Source organism: Mirounga leonina, unplaced genomic scaffold (genome assembly GCF_011800145.1).
Source record: "Mirounga leonina isolate KUSES-001 unplaced genomic scaffold, KU_Mleo_1.0 Mir_195, whole genome shotgun sequence".
NCBI classification, from domain to species: domain Eukaryota; kingdom Metazoa; phylum Chordata; class Mammalia; order Carnivora; family Phocidae; genus Mirounga; species Mirounga leonina.
The window spans coordinates 12,262,572-12,284,980 of NW_023270490.1; the positions used below are offsets into that span (position 1 = coordinate 12,262,572).

Consider the following 22,409-nt stretch of genomic DNA (forward strand, 5'->3'; position numbering starts at 1 on the left):
GGGGGGGACAGAGAGCATCAGACCCCACGCCCCCTAACACGGGGCCTGTGCCCACACAGCAGTGACACTCTGTCCCTGTCCCACCCCGTCCCCCCCAGTGACGCGCTCTGGGGGCCTGTGTGGACCGCCCCTCCAAGGAAGCAGAAATGCCGTCGCAAAGGCGGTCTCCGAGCTGCCAGACGAGGGCACAGACCCTCCCCGCTCTAACTTTCCAATCCTCCTAATCCCCGCAGAAAAGTTGCTCTCGTGGTGTGGTCGAACCCACACATGGAGGCACCTGCTGCGCACACACACCCTGCGAGTACGGACGCGAGGGGGCCCCAGAAAGAAAAGCACAAACGTCCCAGAGGGGAGTCTGGGGGCCACGCTGGCTCCCGGTCACCTCTCCCACTTCTCTCCCGTAAACTACTGAGGGGGAGTTCCACACTCGGGACCCACGGGCGGGCTGCCTGGGCCCCACGTCACGGCTTCCCGCTTCCCTGCGTGACAGCGCTAGGCTCTCCCGGTCCCTCCCGACTCTGGACTCCGCCGCCAGGGCTCTCTCAGGAGCAGTGTCCACGGGGCTGTGCGCAGGGGCGGGCCCCGGGCACCGGGCGCACCTGCCAGGTCTCGGGCGTACTGCTCCCGTGAGCGGTCCATCTGGCACTTGTGGCTGGCCAGCACCTTCTTCACCAGGTCCAGCATGCCGAAGTTCTGCACGATGTTGTTGAGGAGCACGGCATCTTAAAGGGGCGAGCACACAGTGAGAACGGCCCCCGCCCGGCAGAGACACAGTGAGACCCCGCGAGGCGTACGGCCTCTGCATGGCCCTCTTCCACCACCAGAAGCTCAGCCACGGCACAGCTGGGCCTACGACTCGGCTTCACCCCAGAGGCACGGCAGGGTGGAGGGAGCACCCAAGCACCCCTGCCCCTGCCCAGAGCAGGAAGGAGCCTGGGGGGGGGGGGGCGGTGCCCACCGATGCCATGCAGACATCGAGCCCTCACCTCGGAGCTGCAGGGGGGGGGTCCTGGACCCGCTGCTGCAGGCCTTTCATGGTCTCCATCAGCTCCTGGTGGAACTCCTGTATCACCTCGTCCAGCAGACCCGCGTCCTTGAGCCCTCGCCAGAAGGAAAAGGTGTCATCTGTGAGAGGCGGAGCAGGTCAGAGAGCAGGAAGAATCCACAGAGCAGCCACAGCAGGCTTCTCGCCACAGGCAGGCGCAGAGGGCTGCCCGGGGGCCCGGGGGGCCAGTGTGCACACGGTTCCAGACGGGGGCCTGGGCCCGGGCCGAGCTCTACCCTCTGCACCAGCACTTCCTCCAGGAGGCCCCTCGGGCCGCCCAGCACGTCCTGCCCCCTGCCCACGAGGGCCCCCCCCCAGAAGGACCCGTACCTCCGATGGCCGTGGTCCAGTCACCAGGATCCTCGCAGGTCTCTATGGTGATGGTAGCGGGAGACCCGTTCACTGCAACCCAGACATGGCCACCATGAGCCTCGCCAGCCAGGGAGCGACCCTCCCAGCCCGCCATCCAAATACAGGCTCCAAAGCTCTCCTTTGCACCAATTTTCTCAAGATCCACAAACACGTGTACCAGTGCAACCAAGGGATTTACTTGCTTCTGTGGTACATCTACTTTTAAACTTCTTAATCACACACGTCCTCAAATACACACAAAGGAGAAAGGACGAAGTCTCCCTGACCCAACCACCAGTTCCCACAGTGCCCATCGTCCCACTCTTCTTCTGGCATTTACCATCTCCCCAGCACGCTGTCGATGAAAACAGCAATCCAGCTAGACTCCCTCAGTGAGGAAGGAGGCCCAGAGGGGAGGCCAGGCTGCCCACGAGTGGCGTGCAGAGGCCCACCTCCGTGGCCGCAGGTGGGGTGGGACTGGGTCAAGCCGCCGGCAAGAGCAAAGGCTCCGAGCCAGCACGTACCGTCGGCCGTGGCAGGCGTGAGTGGAATGTACTCAGCCGAGGTGGGGCTGCTCAGGGACACACGGGCGCCTGAGAGGTCGATCTTGGTGCTGCGGCAGGTGTTAGAGCAGACCTTGTCGTGCTGGTAAAAGTCCAGCTCCCCGGAGTCCATGATCTTCCTGTGGCAAAGGAGACCAGAGACGGAGGACACGTCCAGGCACAGGTGTGCACGGCTGGACCCCAAGGCGCCTCGCTCCCTTCCCGTCCCCCACTGTCGAGCGTCCTCAGGTCCCGATGGCAAGGCAGGGAGGTGGCAGCTGCAGAGTGGCCAAGCACAGGGCGGGAGGTGGGTGCCACGGAGGCCCCAGACAGGCCTCTCCAACGACCCCGGCCAACGCTCTGGGCCAGTGAGCTTCCAGCACAAGTGGGAAGTCCGTGGGGACCGCGACCGCAGTGGCTGGCACCCAGAAGGAGAGATGAGGACCCTGGCAGGAAGTCATCCCAGAGGGCCCTCCGGGGATGTTCTGCCACCCGCCGGCCTGGAGGAGCAGGCCCACGGCTAACAGAAGTGGCTGAGGCACCCCCATAAGGAGACTGTGAGGCAGAGGGGGACGAGAAACCCTCCAGGAGCAGCCTGGCCCTCTGCGCACACAGGAAAGCAGGACAGTGGGGGCGCCCCTGGCTGCTCGCCCTGCACTCAGGTGGCTCGCTTCCCATCCTCGGCTTGATCAGGACGGCACAGCACGTCCCCACCTGCCAGGACAGGCCTCCCAGGGTGGCCCTTTACTACAGCCCCTGGAGAGCCTGGGTTTCACTGTGCAGACGTCTCGACTCACCCCCCTCCACCCGCGACCTCCACGTCGCTGGGCCTCCGCAGTGTACCTCTGCTGACCTCAGGACGTGCAGCTGACCCACGGTGCCCCTCCCCCGCAGCGCTCCTCCAGGGAAACGGCAGTTGCCTTCCCACAGCGAGGCCACCAAGACACTTTCTAGAAAGTCAGGGGCCTGCTTCATGGCTGGGGCTTAGAGAGGAGCCTGAGCACTGCAGGATGGGATGCAGGGCCAACTGTGGGGCGCAAGCGGCAGGCACACCCCAGGAACACAGGTGTAGCAGGCCGGTTGGGCCTCTGGCTGTGGGCACCTGCCCATGTCAGGCCCAGACTGTGGCTCACAGGGACGGTGAATGGGGCCGTAATCCAGGACTCACCAAGGGTCACAGCACTCCCCGGCAGCAAACCCAAGCCCAAGAACAGCACCAAGCCGCTCCTCCCGAAAACAGCACACAAACAGCAGCTGTCTCTGGACCGGCGTGCAGGAGGGGCCGTGGAGTGAGCACATGGAGGGGTGGGGCCGACAGAGAGAGGTGCCCTCTGCCTCATCAGGAGGGGCGAGCTGTCACCACCAAAGCAGGAATGTGAAAACATGAAGATTGGGAATCGACATTCTGGGCGTACAAACTGAAAGCCTAGTCTGTCCTCAGGCTTCCCAGAAGGGGCATTACCATTTCTGTTTCACAGGTGACGGGAAAAGGGACAGAAGGCCATCGGGGACAGGTCACACACACACAGGGTGGCTAGCAGAGCGGACGCTGGCCTTCCCACCAGCCTGAGGACCGGCCCACGCAAACGAGCGACAGGCCCCTCGGGACGCTGGCCAACTGAGAGATGGAGGCACAAACTCCGATTGTCTCTCTTCTGCGATTTCACGTCAGTAAAGAAGCTGAGAGCTAGCCCAAAACTTCCTACAAGTTCCTGATTAACGTCAAAGGGAAAAGGAGGCCTGCGAGGAGCAAGTGGGCACCCAACCAAGAGCACACCACCATCGACAGCCAGAGATGGGGCGTCAACCCAGCACCACCTGATCTCATGACAGGTGAGGTCAGGGATCTGGACGAAGACCCTCTGGAAACCCACTGGCCTGTATCCTGAAAGCAACAAGGTGGAGAGAAGGTCCAAGAGACAGACACATGGCCACTGAACACAGATGTGGTCGGGACAGGACCCTCACCAGGCGACGGGCCATGCCAGAAAGGGACAGATAGCCAGACGGACACGCACCCCAGGTTCGAGACCTGCGCCCATGCCCAGGCACTCCAGGGTTCAGTGGCCATGGTGGGAGATGCAGGAGCACGTTCTCTAACACGGGGATGCACAGGGAGGCCGAGCGAGGACAACAAAGTCCCACAAATCTGATGATCTGATGGTGCCGCACGCCGGCAGGGCTGTGGGCGGAAGCCATTCCCGGGATGCTGTCAGTGCTCGTGTTTAGAATGGGCCTCATCTTAAAAAACTCAACAACAAATGAAAAAGCAACGGAAGGACGCCTGGCACGGTCACTTGACTTGTGCCGCAGAGGGCTCGCTGTGCACGAGACACCCACCTGAGCATGATGCCGTTCATGCGGATGGCCCTCTTCCAGTCCTTCAGGGTGGACTTGCCGGCCAGGTGCACAAACTCCTTTGGGCTGATCACATGCTCGTCATACTGTGGAGGGAAGCACAGCAGAGCTGGGTCAGGACGGCCCTCTGTGACCCACCTCTCCTGCCTGACCGTTTGCCAGAGCCCAGCCAGGGAGAGGGGTGTGGGGAGGCCAACAGCCACAGGCTCGCTCTCGGTCTGACGTTTCAGATCCAACCAGCGGCAACCATCACTGGGGGAAAGGAACAGTTCAGGTAACACAAGACACGGCCAGCCTGCACAAGGGCTGGGGTGGCGGGCTGGCTTCCTGCTGCCAGCAGCCTGTGGCCGGCACTGCCCCCAAGCCCAGGGAGGGAGGCCAGCGAAACACATGGTGCGCCTGAGCCAGGGAGAGCGGAGGGGACCACAGCGCTCAGAAAGGCACTCGCTCCCTCCAGATGGGACTCAGCAAACCCACTTACGTGTGACTTACTCCATTAATAACACCTACATACGTGACATCAAAATAACCCAAGACTGTGTAGGGTAAGCTGTGATTTGTCCCCTTCACCCACCCCAACACTCCCCTAACACCCACTCACAGCACACATCTCATGCATCTGTGCACACACATCCATTTCAATGTCAGGGTTTGGGGGCCAGTTTCACTCAATGTTGGAGCTCAGATGGCTTGAGAAGCTAAAATACCCTATTCAATTGTGTTAAACAAGTCATCACTGGAACCGAAGAGTCAAAATAAAACTGCATTTACTTAGGAAACAAGCAGGCAGGAGACAGATGAGTCACCAGGTCTCAGCAGAGGGGGAGACAGAGGTGCCGCTGGGCCTCCCCTCCCAGGATGCGCCCCCCCGCTGTCTGGGCTCAGGTCTGGCTGGGGTCCTCCAGCGTGTCCTGCTCAGAGCACAGAGCGCCAAGCACTGCTAACTCCAGCAGACTCAGGTCACAGCAGGTGCAAGCAGCTGGGGGTCCCTGGTGGTGGGAGTCGTCTTCCTAATGTCCCGAGCACCCACACACATGCTCTCACCGAGTCCAGGAAGCCACTCGACTCCTCGCTCAGCTGGTCGGGGAGACGGGCTGTGAGCCCAAGCAGCGGAAGCACAACACCTCCCCACTCGCCCAGACATGACATCATCTCTCCCCCTCCCCACCAGGCATGACACCATCTCTGCCCCTCCCCCAGGATGACATCCTCTCTCCCCCTCCCCCTGGGTGTGACGCCATCTGGGCCGCAGTCCCTGGCCCACCCCAGCTACACCCGACAGATCCAGCTCTCCCGAGTCTCACACTTCACTCCACTTCCATCTGCAGAAAGGCACTCTCTCCCTCCAGACTGCTGCCACCATCTGGGCTGACCACCACTCTCGGAGTTCCAGAGTTTGCTTAGTGGTTGGCATGTCACACTCTACTCTCAGGCTGGGTGCTGCGCCTACCTGGGCTGTCAGAGTCCAGAGCTAAGTGACCCCATGGCCAGGTGCCACAGGTTTTATCTGGTCTGGATTCTTCCTAAGACATGTTGTCAAAGCTCTGGGCTCACCCACACATTTCCACTTCCTTCACTCTGCACGCCTCCTGGACCTAAAAACTCCTATCTGGAGTCGCTTTCCCTCCGCCTGAAATACACTTCCTCGAACACCCTTCAGTGAGGACTTGCTCATGGCCCATGCAGTTCTGTCTGAAACATCTGCATTCCCCCTCGACTGGAAAGATGACTTCGCTGTGTGCAGCCCTTCTCTCTCAGCACGGGACACAGCTCCTTCGCCCTCCGGCTGCTACGGCACTTTCGGGAACCCCCCCACCAGCGGGTCCCCTGCTCCTGAGGAACTGTCAGCTACGTGGGGCCTTCTCTGCTTCTCACAGTTCCATTAGGATGCTGTCTGTGGGAAACCTGTTTTTGTTTCTCACTCTTTATTTCGTTATTTCGAAATTACAGAGTAAGTGGAAGACTAGCTCCCCAACTGCCTGCCCGGGGCCCTTCCACTCCCTGCCTCCCCGTCGACTACTCCACACCGCTGAGAGACAACTGCAGACTCAGACCCCGTCCTCTGCACTCGGTATCTATTTCCTCAGGAAAAGGTTCTGCTATGCAACCACAACTCTCGAGTTCAGGCAATCCCCATTAATGTGTACTATCTAATCAACGGGCAATATGCAGAGTTCACGAACTGCCCCAAGAACAGCCTCTGCAGCAATCCATCTCCAGGGCAGGACCCAGCCCAGACGGCACACCACACCTGCTCCCTGAGTAGTCCACCTTCCTCTTCCTGACCTTGACATTTCTGAAGCACCCAAGCGAATTTCTTGTCGGCTGTCCCTCCCGTCTTCTCACGACACGATCAGGCTAGGCCCTTCTGGCAGGAAGGCCACGATTTCCCGCCCATTCAGTCGGGGGACCCGTGACAGAGGTCTGTCCCGACACGAATGTCATCACTTAGTTAGGGAGCCCCCTGCCAGAGGCGCTGTCTTCCCTCCACAACTGACACCAAACGGATGTGGGACATCCTGAGGCTGGCACATACCTTGCTCCCACTAGCTCTCAGCAGCCAGCCGGTAGCCTTGGAGCCCAGGCTCCCTCACCCCTCCCACGTCTACCAGCAGCTGGCATTCCAACATAAAGCTTTACTTCTATTTGATATAAACACCATGGAACACACAGCAAGAAACAAAGACCTGTGGACTCTTACTGCACTTGAGTTATAATCCAGACTGTCGTTAATTATTTCAGCATTCAACTGTTGCGGATGGAGCCAGTCCTCCGAGCTGCCTCCAAAGCTGTTTAAAATGTGGTTGGTTTCTTGTACTCGTTCCGTTTGGGATTTGCTGGATGTCTTGAACTTCCCTCCATTATGAACTTTCTCAGACCCTTCTTCTCTCCTTCTAGAACTCAACTGATGCATTAGCCTGTCTCGAGCCTCTATCCCCTCTATATTTCTGTGGATTGTGTTCTGGATAACTTCTTTACTCCTACCTTCCAGTTCACAAATTATCTCTTTGGCTGTGTCTAATCTGCTATAAAACCTAGCCACTAAGTGTACTATTTTAATTCTATTTTTCATTCCTAGTTTGTTTTTCTGAATATGTTTATGCTTTTCTCATGTCAAGCCTCTCTTTTATTGAGATAAATTAAACATAATTATTTTATATTCCCGGTCTCAAAATCCCAAGGCCTGAAGCACTGTGAGTCTCGTTCTCTCTGTGGTCTGTGTGCGGTCTCCTCCCACACTCAGTGTTTCTGCTTGCTTTACAATGAGCTGCTTCTTCCTTGGAACTCTGTCTGCTGACATCACTCAGAACCTCCGATAAAGAAGAGTTCCTCCATATGCTTCGGTCAGATTCCTGGGGGAACTACCAGCCAGGAACCGCTTACAACTAAACACGATTTTCCGACTGTACAACCCCCACGCGAATCCTCCTCAAGAGGGTCCCTCTTCCCCTCAGTGCTAAGATGGGCGGCAGGAGGCTCCCTGTCCCAGGGGACAGAGTGGGGCTGGAAGCGTGTTGTTAGTGGTCCACCCTGACACTGAGGGGAGAGACCTTTACAAGTAAGAGCACTACGGGGGATAATCCCTGCCTCCAAGCACACAGCTCAGGGAAGTCCTGGGCTGCACCTTCTCAACTCCAGCCCTGCAAGGCAGAGAAAGCCGGTGGCAGGCAAAGGCTCTGCAAGCCAAAGCTGGAGGTGGTGCTCGGCCTCCTCCCCAACCCACCTTTACTCGGGCCCTCAGTTTGAGTATTTCAACCATTTTTGCCAGCTTACGGAGGCACCTAGAAGATGCTTTAGGAAAGTATCTTAACCAGCGATTTTGGCTACTTTCAGCACAAGGGGAGTCTGGGTACTTAATCTACCTTGGCAGAAAGAGAACACCTCTCCCATTCACCTTACTCATGGCTACTAAATGAGTCTTTCCAAAGCACACACCTCATTCAATCTACCAAAAAAAGCAGCTCCCGGCTTGGCGACTATGGCTGCCCCAGCATGAACAGGGCGACTTCCCAGCCTCTCCCCACAGCTGCACTCCAGAAACAAGGACTCGCTACCTCCTGACACTTTCCCCTGTGCCGTCAGCAGCAACCCTGTCCATCCCTGAAGGCTTACCCCTTTCTCCTCTCTCCTCCCAAGCACATGCGACCCCCCCCTTCTGCACCACCCCCAGGCTTGCCCCCAGGTTGCCGTGCCCCGAGGGCCTCCCACCGACGCAGCCGGGCACATGGCCGTGCTCATGCTGGAGCCTCACCTGGACACACTTCACATTGATGCCGGGGCACACGAACTTCCTCCAAATCAGGTTGGCTCTGCTGTCTCCGCAGGTAATGGGGTACACGATTTCAGCCTCCAGGCTCTCCTCTTCTTCAGCCACCTTCACTTCTCACAAGGTGTGGTGACAGGAGAAGGGTAAAAACAAAACCAGTTACAACCTTCCAAAGTACTGCCTGCAAAAGCGCAAACACAGCCACCAACCAGAAACCAGAAATTAAGATCCGAGAAAAACTGAGATAGGGCAGGGCCATTACTCATCGGTCCCAGATTAGAGGTTCAGGTAAAGTCACAAAAATCAATTTTATGATAGTCTTACCATAATCACATTAAGCTGTGGTTCAATGGAAGAACCACTTAAGGAAATGAAATCAAGCTTTCCTGGGATGGTTCTAGAGAAGCTTGTTCCCACTGTTCTGAGGGGTCCTGAGGCCAGCACTGACGATTTTACAACCACCGGTCGGCCCCCCACGGGGAGAGGCGGAGCGGCCCCCCGGGGACTGCCGGCCATACCGGGATGACCCTGGGGCCTGAGCCAGCGGGCAGCCCCTCCTTACTGGAGGCCCATCCTGCAGGGGCATGGAGAGGGGAGGCAGGCTCCCTACCTAACACGGCCTCCTTGAGCTGCGAGGACGCTGTGAAAGCAGCCGCCGCAGCCGCTGCTGCGTTTTCCGTCTCCATGCTGTCCTCCGCCAGCTCGCCCCTAAGGGAGGGAGACATCAGCTCGCCCTGCCCCCACGAGCCTGGCACACCCGCCCGCCAGAACGCGCCCTCTCCTGCTGTACTCCGGGGTACCAGCCGTGGCTGTGCAGGTCAGGGACCTTGTGGGGACACCGCACTGCAGCTCCTAGCAGGCGACTCCCTGAGCGTCGCCGGTGCCCACGGCCCGACGTGTGCAGCCAGCAGGACACATCTGTGCAATGACACTCATGTGGGACTTTTAAACCCCTTCTTTTCTAAGATTTTACTTATTTGAGAGAGAGAGAGGGAACGCACATGAGCAGGGGCGAGAGGCAGAGGGAGAAACAGACTCCCCGCCGAGCAGGGAGCCTGACGTGGGGCTCGATCCCAGGCCTCTGGGATCATGACCTGAGCCGAAGGCAGATGCTTCACCGACTGAGCCACCCAGGCGCCCCCTCCTTCTTTAATAAATTTTTTTTATTTCAGGGCACCTGGGTGGCTCAGTCAGTGAAGCATCTGACTCTTGATTTTGGCTCAGGTCATGATCTCAGGGTGGGGAGATTGAGCCCCATATCAGGCTCTGCACTGAGCGTGGAGCCTGCCTGGGATTCTCTCTCTCCCTCTGTCCCTCTCCCCATCCTGCTCACATGCCTGTGTGCTAAAACTTAAAAAATTTTAAAAAATAATAAAGTTTTTTATTTCTATTACAATGATTTCAGATGGTTATAGAACTATCAAAAAAAATAAAATGTTAGGGGAAAAAAAATCACCCACGGCCTAACCTCCTATCAAAACAAATTACATACAAGTCAAATGTAAAGATAAAAACTAAACCATAAAAGTGTTAAAGGAGGAAAAAAGAAAAAAATTTTAATAGTTTTGAAGTGGTGAAAGGTTTTCTTAAATAATACAAAACCCAGGGCGCCTGGGTGGCTCAGTCAGTTAAGTGTCCAACTCTTGATTTCAACTCAGGTCAGGATCTCAGGGTTGTGGGATCGAGCCCCATGTTGGGCTATGTGTTCAGTGTGGAGTCTGCCTGCGGACTTCTCTCTCTCTCTGCCCCGAGCCCCCACCTGCCTGTGCGTGTGGTGTGTGCTCTCTCTCAAAAAATAATAATACGAAACCCAGAAATAAAAGAGATGATAAATTTCCCTTAAAAAGACAAAAATAAGGCTCTCTGCTCCTCCCTGTTTGAAAGAGAGCTGCATCCTCTAATGCAGTCCCAGTCGTGTCCCCGAGACAGGATGGTGAAGGGTGGAGTGAACGGATTTGGCCGTCTTGGAGATCTGGTCACCAGGGCTGCTTTTAGCTCTGGCTAAGTGCATATTGTCGCCATCAATGACCCCTTCACTGACTTCAACTACATGATCTGCGTGTTCCAGTATGACTCCACTCTCAGCAAATTCCATGGCACCGGCAAGGCTGAGAACAGGAAACTTGTCGTCAGTGGAAAGCCCGCCTCCTTCTTCCAGGAGCAAGATCCCGCCAACATCAAATGGGGTGATGCTGGTGCTGAATACATTATGGAGTCCACCAGGGTCTTCACCACCATGGAGAAAGCTGGGGCTCACTTGAAGGTGAGGCCAAGAGGGTCACGATGCCCCCATGTTTGTGATGGGCGTGAATCATGAGAAGTAGGACAACTCCCTCAAGACTGTCAGCAATGCCTCCTGCACCACCAACTGCTTGCCCCTCTGGCCAAGGTCATCCACGACACAACTTGAGCACCATGGAGTGACTCATGGCCACAGCACATGCCATCAGGGCCACCCAGAAGACCGTGGACAGTCCCTCTGGGAAGCTGTGGCATGATGGCCGAGGGGCTACCCAGAACATCCTTGTTTCTTCTGGCACCACCAGGCTACAGCCAAGGTCGTCCCTGAGCTGAATGGGAAGCTCACTGGCGTGGCCCTTCCATGTCTCCATCCCCAACATGTCAGCCGTGGATCTGACCCGCCGCCTGCAGAAAGCTGCCGAATACGATGACCTCAAGAAGGTGGTGAAGCAGGCATTGGAGGGCCCCCTCAAGGGCACCCTGGGCTCTACTGAGGACCAGGTTGTCTCCTGCAACTCTAACAGTGACATCCACTCTTCCTTCTTCAATGCCGGGGCTGGCACTGCTCTCAGTGACCACTCTGTCAAGCCCCTTTCCTGGTACGACAATGAGTTTGACCACAGCAACCAAGTGGTCTCCAAGAAGTAAGAGCCCCTGGACCACCAGCCCCAGCCAGAGGAAGAGAGAGGTCCTCAGCTTCTGGGGAGTCCTTGCCCAACTCATCCCCCCACACACTGAGAAATCGCCCGACCTCCACACGGTTTCCATCCTAGACCGCCTGAAAAAGGGGAAGGGTTGGGGAGCCCTACCTCATCATGTACCACCAATAAAGTATACTGTACCCAGCCAAAAACGAGTAAAATCAAACAATAAAAAAAAAAACCCAAGAACTTTCTGTACGGGGGAAAAAACCCATAAACGATTATTTTAAAAGACAGAGTTGGGGGAAAGGCGTACGGCACAAGGAAGACAGCTTGTTTCCAATGTTACCTAAGGAGCCCTGAGATCAACAGGACAGCCCCGAGGAAAACAGGCCAAGCCCGAGGGCAGAGACCTGACCCACGTCCAGCGCACTCGAGCCAGAGACATCTCCAGGGCCTGGCAGGCAGGTGGCATAGGTGGACAGCATGCACCCACTTCTAGGGACTAACCCAACAGATAACGTACCCTCACCCTTGCAAAGCACCGTGGGGGAAGCAGGTGTGGGGCCTGGACAGGACTCCCCAGGTGTACCCCCTCACGACCACCGAGGGCCAGTCACGCACTTCTCTGTGGGAAGAGGTTTGGTCACACCCAAAGGAGCAGTCAAGAATGGCTCATGGGCAGCCACTCACTCCCCCAGCAAACTGCCCAAGCCGTGGCCCCTCTCATGGTGTCTGTCAGCGTCTAGGGCCTGGCCGGGCCTCTCAGAGCATGCCGGGTCCGAGGCTCTTCCCACCCAAGCCCTCCCATCCCTCCTTCCTCCCACAAGGTCAGACCGCCTCCCCTGCACATTCCTTGGGTTTCCCTGCGGTGGTCCCCGCGGATGGCTTGCTGCATGTGTGCACACGACATATCTAATTCCACCCGCTCCCCGGAGGGCCTGAACTGACACAGTGAGCAACACCCACAGTGGGGCCTCCCCTGCTTGCTGACGACCGCTCCTGTAGCAGAGACTCCCCAAGCCCACAGCACCATAGATGGTGCCCAGGCAAGGCCACTCTCCAAGTCTCCCAGGCCTTATTCGACCGCCAGCCAGGTCAGACGTGAGAGCTGACGAGAAACACAAACTTGGAGTCTGGTCTTTGGGGCCCATCAGGAGCGACTCCTACGTGAAGAAGCACTGAGTGAGAACGTGAGCTCTCCAATGAGGGTGCACAAACCCAAAGGGCAAGTTGTCTTTCCCAGCCAGACGTGGGAAGCAGAAGGGACGGTGATGAAGCAGGGAGCGTGACCCTTCACCCAGGAGACTCCCTAAGAAAAGGGAGTCAGGAGTGGGCCACAGGGAGGCGCCAACCTGAGAGAGCCAGAGCCACGGCCCCAGCACAGGTCGTGTGCGCACAGGCAGCAAGCCATCCACGGGGACCACGCCGGGGAAACCTGGCCGTGGCCCCACCGTGACCAAAGGGCCGTCCAGGAAGGCAGACACGGGGGACAGACTGCCCTCCTCTGCCCACCGCACGCACACCAGGAATGAATCCCCCACTGCTCTCAGAAGTCAGTTAACTGGCATTTGTTCAAATTTCATTTGAAAAACGTCCACTTTACTTAAAGTAAATGTTGGCAGAAGCTGCTATCTACAAAATGCTACCTTCTTCTTCCCAGCCTTGACCACACTTGCCCGTCACCGTGGCAAAGCAGTGGGTGGGAGGCAGGCTGGCGGGCTTTCACACATGAGGAACCCTCCCAAGCTCTCCCCCCGAACACCCAGCCAGAGAAGAAATCGGCATAAAGCAGTGAAATGGCCTCTTCACCACACCCTTTTTTTTTTAAACAAACAGCAAGAGTGAATCTCAGCTGCCAACTAGTAGCAGAGTAAGTAAAATCTCTCCCAGAAAAAGAAGAGAAGTATCTGTAGATCCCTTAAGATAAGGCTGCCTCCCCTACCACAGCGTGGGCTCTCCCTCCCAGGGACACGGCACATGCAGCCTCTCCTTTCCTCCATAAATGACCAACCAACATGGGCAGTGGGATGCAGCTCCCACGCCTGCTGCTGGAACCTTCCACCATGAAGACAGCCAGGAAGCAGTCCTCAGCAGAGAGCTTCAGCCATCCCAGCTAGTGAGGGCACGCTAGACCACCGGGCAGGACCCAGCAGCGCAGGCCCAGGCTAGAAACAGGCCAGCCAGCCTGGTCCTAGCAAACAGCAAACTCACGCTGCAGTGAGCCCCTGCGCTTGGGGAGGCCATGCAGCAAACCTAACAAACTGTCCCAGAAGCGGGCTGCTATCACAAAATCCTGGGAGAAAGCACCGAGATGGTGAGCGGGGGTAGGCCGAGGACAGGAGTGCGGCAGCAGGCTTGGAGAAGGGACCCCATGCCGTACAGCAGAGGAAAAACTGGCAAAATGTGAGCCACAGCCACGGAGAAGGTGGAAAAGACCCTAAAGGACTTGTGTGTGGCTCTCCTAAGGAAAATCTCAGAAAGCAGAAAGCGACAGCCAGCTTCTTGGAGCGCAGACAATGATGTGTGAAAAAGGGAGACAGTCATCTTGTGGGGTTCAGAATTTACAGGGAACACAGGGGTCCAACTGCTTCACATCCCCAATTTTCCACCTGGCAGAAGATTTTAAAGTAAGAAGTGGCCTCAGGATAAAGACCAAGTCAAAGACTGGCTAAACGGTCCTCTGGTTCAAACCCCAGGTTTTTGGGCCAGGCCTAGCCAAAGGGCTTCTGAGAATCTTCAGGGCACTGTCCCCAGCAGCCGGCTTCCCAAAGCAAGAGAGGGACCCACCTCAAGGAACCCACGATGAGCACGAACAGAGTAGAAGAGATGAAAACGTGTCAACATGGAAAAGTGAAGATCCCTGATTAACAGAAAACAAAACCAGAACACAAAGCAGCACTTACAGTATGATCAATCTCATCTGTGGGATTGGAAGGGCGCGTGCGGGGGCTTTGGGGGGGCTGGAAACATCGCTTTCTCTATGCACACTATACTGAATAACAAAAAGGCTCAGAGAAAGACAGACACGTGCATGTCAGCACGCGAGCAAGGGCGCCTGGGAGGGCCTACTCCAGAGTGCTAGCTGCAGGAATGCCCAGGTGGTAGCAACACAACCTGCTTTAGTATTTGCTCATCAGTATTTCTTAATTTTCTACCATATATTTTATAATAATAAATTGTTATTTTTAATTTTTAAGAACCTGTTGTAAACTTCCCGGTAAAATGGCAAATAAAGGTGGGAAGAGACGCTCCACACCCAGAGGCCTGGGCACCAGCTACCTCTGGAAGCAAGAGTGAAGGACAACTAGGAGAGGACACGGCTGAGGCCAGGAAAGCCCGTCCGAGACACCGTGCCAGACTCGCCCAGCACAAGGCCCTGGGAGGAGAAAGGAGCCACCCCCCGCCCCCGCTGACATGGCCCCTGTACTTGGGGCATGGAGAGAACCCAAGCACCCTGGACTGTGAGACCCCTCCTGCCCGCAGCCCAGCCCCCAGAACACCGAACGCAGAGACAGTCACCCTCCAGGAAAGCGTGGTAGCATGTTGCCCTGGACTGAACTGTGTCCTCCCCCAAACTCCTCTGGTGAGGCCCCGATCCCCAATGTGGACAGAGGGCCTTTAGGGGGTAATTAAGGTTAAATGAGGTCATAAGGACTGTGACCTTATAAGAAGGGGAAGAGAGAGGACTCTCTCTGTCCACCATGTGGGGACATGGTGAGAAGGTGTCCCTGGCAAGCCAGGGAGCCAGAGCTGATCTTGGACTTCCCGGCCGCCGGAACCGCAAGCTCAGTTTCTTTGGCGTCAGCCGTCCTGCCTGTGGTAGGCTGGTATGGCACCAGAGCTGATGAAGATGTATGTGGTCTGGGGAATCTGAGCAGCCCAAGGAGACAGCCCTGGACACGCTTAACACTGGCAGCTCCGAATCACGTCACCCCACGGCAGCTGGCACAGTGCTGGGCGCCGCTCAGAAGACTCCAGTGTGGGGTCCGATCCACCCAAGTCTCCCTCCCTGCCTGGATGGGGGGACACAAAGCTGGGCTTGACCAGGACCAGAGCACCTCCGCGAGAATGGCTGTGGGTGAGGGCGCCGGGCGGAGGCAGCTCAGCCTTTTCCACCTGCGTACCCGCTCCTGACACAGTGAATTATTCACCACAGGCCGTCCCAAATCCAAGAGAGGGAGCTTGGGCACCGCCCCCGGTGGGGAGGGGAGGCACTGGTGTCACCACCTGGAAACCCGCCCACAGCAGGGACACAGACAACGCCAAGGTGGAGAACTTGGGTGGGAAATCCAGCTGGAAGGCCCTGCGCTTCCTGCCACGGAAGCAGCTGAGCGTCACATCCATCGAACCCAGGACCTCAGCGGGAGCCAAGCCCTCCTCCATCCTGCCTGCAGGAGGGCGGGTTAAAAAGCTCAGTTGGGAAGAATAGCTCCAAAGTGGCGGAAACGAGGCAGGAAGAGTCTCCAGGCCCGCGGAGCCACACAGCAGCTGCAAGGTAGCTGTGCGAAGGAATGAAAACCCAAGTGTCGTCTAGGCCGGCAACGGGGATCGGTGCTGAGGTCGGGTCCTGGTCTAGTACCTTCCTCTCGAAACTTCTATCAGGCGGGAAAAGGCAAAAGCTCACCCCAGCTGCAGTGATGTGCAGAGGTCAGTGTGAACATGCCACACACAGCAAAGACAACAGCGACAGGAAGACTGCCCCAGCCTAAAGCCCTGCGGGCAGGAAGCACGAGGGGAGCCAGCCCCCTGCCCAGGGTGACCTACTCCTTTATGTCAGCCATTCCGCCCCTACGTGCTGGCAGTTCCATCAGGTCAAATGTGGACTTCTTTGTCAACTAACATGCTTTTGAGAGAGAGCAGGGAAGGGGAGTGGGGGAGAATCCCAAGCAGGCTCCACACCCAGTGCAGAGCCTGACCTGGAGCTCGATCTCCCCACCCTGAGATCATGACCTGAGCTGACATCAAGAGTCACACACTTACCCGACTGAGCCACCCCGGCGGCCTTGCCAATTAACATTCTATGTGCTCGTCTATTACGAGAGATGAGGAAGAAAAAACTCCCGGCTTTTGTGAGGAATGTCAACTTCACTTTGAAAACAGTCCCCAATTGTTCCTACTGTCCATCTTATCTTCAGAGAAATTACCACGTATCTTCAGAAATGAAGACCATGTGACCATGTTGACATGGGAGAAAAAAATAAAAATGAAGCATTATCTTTGCGTCCTGGCTGATGCAAGGCTTCTATTTTTCCTTCACGTTCTCCATTGACACGGACACTTGAGTTTCAAACATTTAAGTAAAGGGGACGCCTGGGTGGCTCAGTCAGCTGGGCGTCTGCCTTCGGCTCAGGTCATGATCCCAGGGTCCTGGAATTGAGTCCCGCATGGGGCTTCCTGCTCAGCGGGGAGCCTGCTTCTCCCTCTGCCTCTGCCCTCCCCCTGCTTGTGCTCTCTCTCTTATTCTCTCTCAAATAAATAAATCTTAAAAAAAAAAAAAAGTATTTAAGGAAGCTCCTGACACCCCCAGCCCCCGCCCCATGTGATGCCCAGGACACCCGCCAGAGCCCGCGTGGCCCTCACAGGACAGAGGCCCCGTCTCACCCGTGAGGAGCCAGGTTTGTCGTCACCAGCACAGTCTTCACCTCCTCCACGCCGCTCCCATCCACTGCTGTGTCTGGCGTTGTGACCACCACCACCTCCTCCATGTGGACACTCACATCCGGGGTTGCCATGGCTCAGCTGAAGATGACGCCGGAACCAGGGGCGTCAGTCCGCCAGGGTCCCAAGCCCTAGAGGAAACCACAGGCAGGGCACAGGGTCTCAGGTGGTCTCTGGGGATGCACCTGCATCTTGAAGTACCTGCCAAGACCCATCCTTCAGTCTGAGCCTGCTGCTTTCTGACAAAAACGACAGCAAGAGAAGGACTATTCCAGCGCTGCTGGTTCTGGTGAAGATGGGACGATCACAATCCACCCATCTTTCCACTGTGAGAACTAAAATCTCTGAACAGAACGCAGGGAGCTGCAGCATGTGGGCCTGAAAACTCAGTGGTCACGCAGCAGGGGATGGGACAGGAGACCAGGATCCAAGTGGACTCCTCTGGAGGTGAGTCCCTTGGCCTCATCGCAGGAAGCCTGCATTCCAGAACTGCACACAGTAAGCATCTGGAGACAAGTCCAGTCTCTGGTTTGCAGAAACGGAAGGGAAACCCACACAAGACAGAAGAGGGGGAAATGACCTGCTTTTATTATTTTTTTCAGTGGTTCTGTCTCCTAGCAAGCCCCAGTGACGGTAGCGTCCCAGCAGGCGCCTAATACTGAGGGACTAGAGGCACACTGGTCCAAAGCCTGGGGGACCCCACTGCTCTCCATGCTGACACGTGCCCAAGGGAGACCCAGTGCTGAGGTGTCACGGCGCAGAGGACACACGAGAGCTGCAGGTTTCTAGCCAGAGCAAGGGGACCCTGGGGCCAGAGAGTATGGGGGAGACTGGGCAGAGTAAGGAGGTATGGAAGGGGTGCCTGGGTCCACCCCTCAACTGTCTGTGGGGGGGCCCGACCCTAAATGGCAAACCAAAGGTTTGGAGAATGGACCCTACAGGTCAGTTCCAAAGAGCACTGCGCAGGCTCTGAAGACGGAGCTGATGTCAGGACCGTGCCCAGTGGAGGAGCTCAAAACCTGCAGCCTGAACCTAACTGGGCTGCCTTCCTGCTCTAACAGAAATGCTACATTCCCTCTGAGATATAAACAGGACGTAGAGCCTCACAACACGATATTCAAAGCATCCAGAATACAACCCAAAATCTTTTGACATAAGAAGCAGCAGGAAAACGAACCATGGGAGACTATGGACTCTGAGAAACAAACTGAGGGTTCTAGAGGGGAGGGGGGTGGGGGGATGGGTTGGCCTGGTGATGGGTATTAAGGAGGGCACGTACTGCATGGAGCACTGGGTTTTACACGAGAACAATGAATCACAGAACACTACATCAAAAACTAATGATGTAATGTACGGTGATTAACATAACATAATAAAATAATATTAAACAAAAAGCAGTAAAGTCTGGCCAATTCTCAAGAGAAAAAATAATTAAGAAAAGCCCACTCTGAAATGAATCGTCAGAGACTTTAAAGCAGCTGGTGTACCAGGCTTCAGGGACGAAGCCAGACACTCTTGAAACAAGTGGAATGATAAAAAGTCTCAGCACAGGAGTTACAGCCAAATGGAAATTTGAGAATTAAAAAGAAAAAATTAGGGGCGCCTGGCTGGCTCAGTCGGTTAAGCGTCCACCTTCAGCTCAGGTCATGATCCCGGGGTCCTGGGGTTGAGCCCTGCATCAGGCTCCCTGCTTAGGGGGGAGCCTGCTTCTCCCTCTGCCACTCGCCCTGCTTGAGCTCTATCAGATAAATAAATGAAATCTTAAAAAAAAAAAGAAAAATTATAACAAAAAATTCACTGGATGGGCTCACCACCCGAATGGAGATGGGAGAAGATAGAAGTAGAGTAATAAAATGAACACAGATCAGTAGAAATTATCCAAACTGAACAACAGACAAAAGGTGCAAAAACAAAATGAACAGAGCTTATGGAATGTGGAAGAATATAAAAAAGTTGGACATCTGTATCACTGAAGTCCCAGAAGGAAAGAAGAAAAAAGTGTGAAGCTGGAAACATTTTTTTGGAGAAATAATAGCTGACCACTTCCCAAATCTAGTGAAAGGTGTAAACTTACACACCCAAGAAGCTCAGCAAACCTCAAACAGAATAAACTCAAAGAACTCCATGCCCAGATCATAATCAAATTGCTGAAAACCGAAGACAAAGTAAGAGCATTTCGAAAGCAGCCAGCCAAACAGAACAGACCACAGGCCTGAGAACCACTACCACGGGGCCCAGAACTCGCGCCAGATACCAGCGGGCCGGAGGGCAGGGACATCGGGAACACGCTGAAGGAAAGAGCTGTCCGCCCGGGATTCTACGAGATGAACAGATCCTACAGAAATAAAGGCAGAATAAAGACATCTTCAGGTGAAGGAAAAGTAAAAGAACTGGTCATGGGGAGACCCACTCCAAAGGGATATTCCTCCGACAAAGGGAGAGGACAGCAGAGGAGACCTGGACATCAGGGACAAACCAAGAGCACCTGAAATGATAAGTATCTGAGTAAATACACACTAAACCGTTTTCCTCTTTCTTTATACGACAGCCTGAAAGCAAGTTCGACCCTGTCTGGTAGGGTTTCCAAGGCGTACAGACAAGCCACGTCCACCCCGGGGCCAGGGGCTGGTGCAGGGGGCGGCATGGCCGTGCTGCCCCGTCCCACCTCAAGCGCAGAGTGCTGTTCTAAGCCGACTGGGAAGAACGGAGTCCTTCAAAAGGTGAAGGGACAAACAGATGTTGACGTTCCACACGATGGAATATCATTCAGGGATAAAAATCAGTGAGCTACGAAGACAGAAAAAGACACGGAGGAACCTTAGCTGCACCTTGCTAAGTGTCCGCCAGTCTGAGAAGCCAACTCTGTGGGCCCGGGGGAGATGACTGGTTGCCAGAGATGTGAGGGAGGGAGGCATGAAGAAGGGGGCACAGGGGGCATCAGGCAGTGACAAGACACTGTAGGACACTACAACAGTGATACATTTGTCAAAACCCCATAGAACATAAACCACAGATGTAGGGTAGTTGTGACGACTGTAGGCTTGGCCTCGGTCATACATGCACCGTTCTGGCGTGAGATGCTGATGGTGGGAGAGCCCACGTCCTGGGCCACACGGTCCTGGGGTAGGGCCTCCGGGGACCTGATGGCTGTCTTCAGATGCCTTTAATGAGGAAAGCTACGATGATGAATTCACTGACATGGACAGACATCCTGCCCATTTCTAAAATATAGCTTTTGTGTTCTAGGTTTAAGCTTTGAAACAAACCCCTTTAAACAACACGCATAAAAGTCTACTTTAAAATTGTACTGAAGGGGCACCTGGCCAGCTCCACCAGTGGAGCATGCAACTCTTGATCTCAGGATTTTGAGTTTGAGCCTCACAGTGAGTGTAGAGAGTACTTAAAAAAAAATAAAATCCTTTAAAAATAATAAATAAACAAAACTGTACTTGAAAAAATATTGAACTTTGGTGATCTGTCATGGTTTGCCTATCTCACCAAGCAAGGACCTCTGTTTCCACTGGGTGAGCTCCACAGGGCCACGAGAATCACACTTCAACCAAAAGCTGCAGCAAGGTAGGGATCCTCTCTACAGGCAGCTGTGCTCCCTCGAATTTCAGGACTTTGGGGAGCACAAAACTGAATTCCTGCCTCTCCGATGCCAACTGTATTTTTCACAACAACACACCTGAAAGTTACCTCACAGAATGCAGTTCAGGTCCTTGACACGAGGATATTTACACACAGAACAAGCTCAACAACCAGAACCGCACTCCCCAGTGGGCGAGCGCGACCTTCGTGGCCCCGGGCTTGTGGTGAAGGGGACACGGAAGCCTGGGTCTCCATCCAGAGCTTGGGTTCCTGACCAGCATGAGTCAAGCCCCAATTAATTTTAAGGTAAATAAAATACTGGTATCGTTAAAGTATCATTCCTGATCATACATATATAAAAACGAGACAAAAATGTCCGTGTGTGGTCGGTACATCAGATTCAGATCTGGCCTTCCGCGTCTCCTGCAAGATCCCAAGTGTTTTCCTTTGCTAAAAACACTAAGAACACAGCAACAGCTGCATCCAGGGGCCCACAGGCACCATTTCTTGGCTCTTCGCAGAGTTTCAAAACTTAGTTGCCAACTTTGTCAAAGTTCACAGGGTTCACATAAAGTGCAGATTTCCAGCTTCTCTTGCCCCCCAGAGGCGACCCCTCTGGTCCTTCCTGCCTCCCCGGGACAATCGGGGCCGCACACCGGGCCAAGCTGGCCGGCCCTGCCGGCCTGCAGCCTCTCTGGCTCAGAGAAAGCACGTCAGTGGCCTCCTTTCTCAGTTCAGCCACCAAACGGGTTATTTCAAGCCTTAGATTTGAATACAGCCCCCCAGTGTTCTAAACTCCTAGAAACACTCCACGTCGGCCCGTGACTAGATTCCTCCCCCCTCCGGCATCCTCCCCAACACTCAGATCCCTCCCGTGCAGGGACCGCTTGCGGACCAGCATTCTGCCTAGTCTCCGTCGTCACTCTTCCCTAAGGCTGACACGGTCGCACGACGGTCGCACGACGTGCGGCTCCGCCGAAGCCTGAAAACACGACTGCCCCACGATCCAGCACTCCACTGTGCCTCCAACCCGGAGGACCCGGCATCGGCGGCCCCAGGCGAGCTCTGCGCGCCACGGAAACGGCGGACGCGCGCCCACAGCGCGGCCTGAGAGCACATGGCAGGTGCACGCGGGCCGCCGCCTGGTGACAGCGTGCTCGGGGAGACAGGCCACACGCAGGGCAGACACTGGCGGCCACCACTTAGAGGAGGACCCCAAACACACCCGGGGGGGCAGGGAGCGGGAACGAGGGTCGTGCGGCACCGAGTTCGCGGCGTGGGCCGAGTCCTGGGGAGCCTGGACCCCGCAGCATCCGCCTTAGAATATGCTGGAAGGTACACGTCTTCGTGCTCCATGCCGCTCTCGCAAGACCGGAGGGTGGGAGGGGGCTGGGTTAGGTAACCGGGGCTCCCCGACTGGACTCCTCGGCAGACTCGCCGGGTTCTACTAAAGGCGCACAGCCTCGCCCACGCACGAGCGCTCTGCTTCCGAGGAAAAGTCCACCGAACCGACCGAGCAGCCAACCAAGTTCCTCGAAGGCCGGGACCCGCCTCGGGTCCCCGTCTACAGTTTCTGCTAATGCATCTGCATCCGCACGACCCCCAACGAGGGCCCACAGGGGCTTGACCCACTGCGCGGGGAGGGAGGCCCGCGTGGTCGGGGCTCCCACCGGGCCGGGGGAGAGCGGGGCCCGCGTGGACGGGGACAGGGG

At 55.8% G+C, this 22,409-nt stretch overlaps 1 protein-coding gene across 1 annotated transcript in view; it reads right to left on the reverse strand.

The window, feature by feature from the left end:
• Positions 1 to 22,409, reverse strand: part of GMEB2 (glucocorticoid modulatory element binding protein 2) — a 26,067-nt gene that overhangs the window by 3,212 nt on the left and 446 nt on the right. Inside the window, 9 exon segments of the mRNA XM_035025569.1 lie at positions 600 to 722; positions 987 to 1,005; positions 1,007 to 1,125; positions 1,376 to 1,447; positions 1,921 to 2,078; positions 4,279 to 4,382; positions 8,549 to 8,676; positions 9,174 to 9,271; positions 17,050 to 17,237. Coding sequence (XP_034881460.1) covers positions 600 to 722; positions 987 to 1,005; positions 1,007 to 1,125; positions 1,376 to 1,447; positions 1,921 to 2,078; positions 4,279 to 4,382; positions 8,549 to 8,676; positions 9,174 to 9,271; positions 17,050 to 17,180 — 952 coding nt within the window. The 5' untranslated portion in view covers positions 17,181 to 17,237.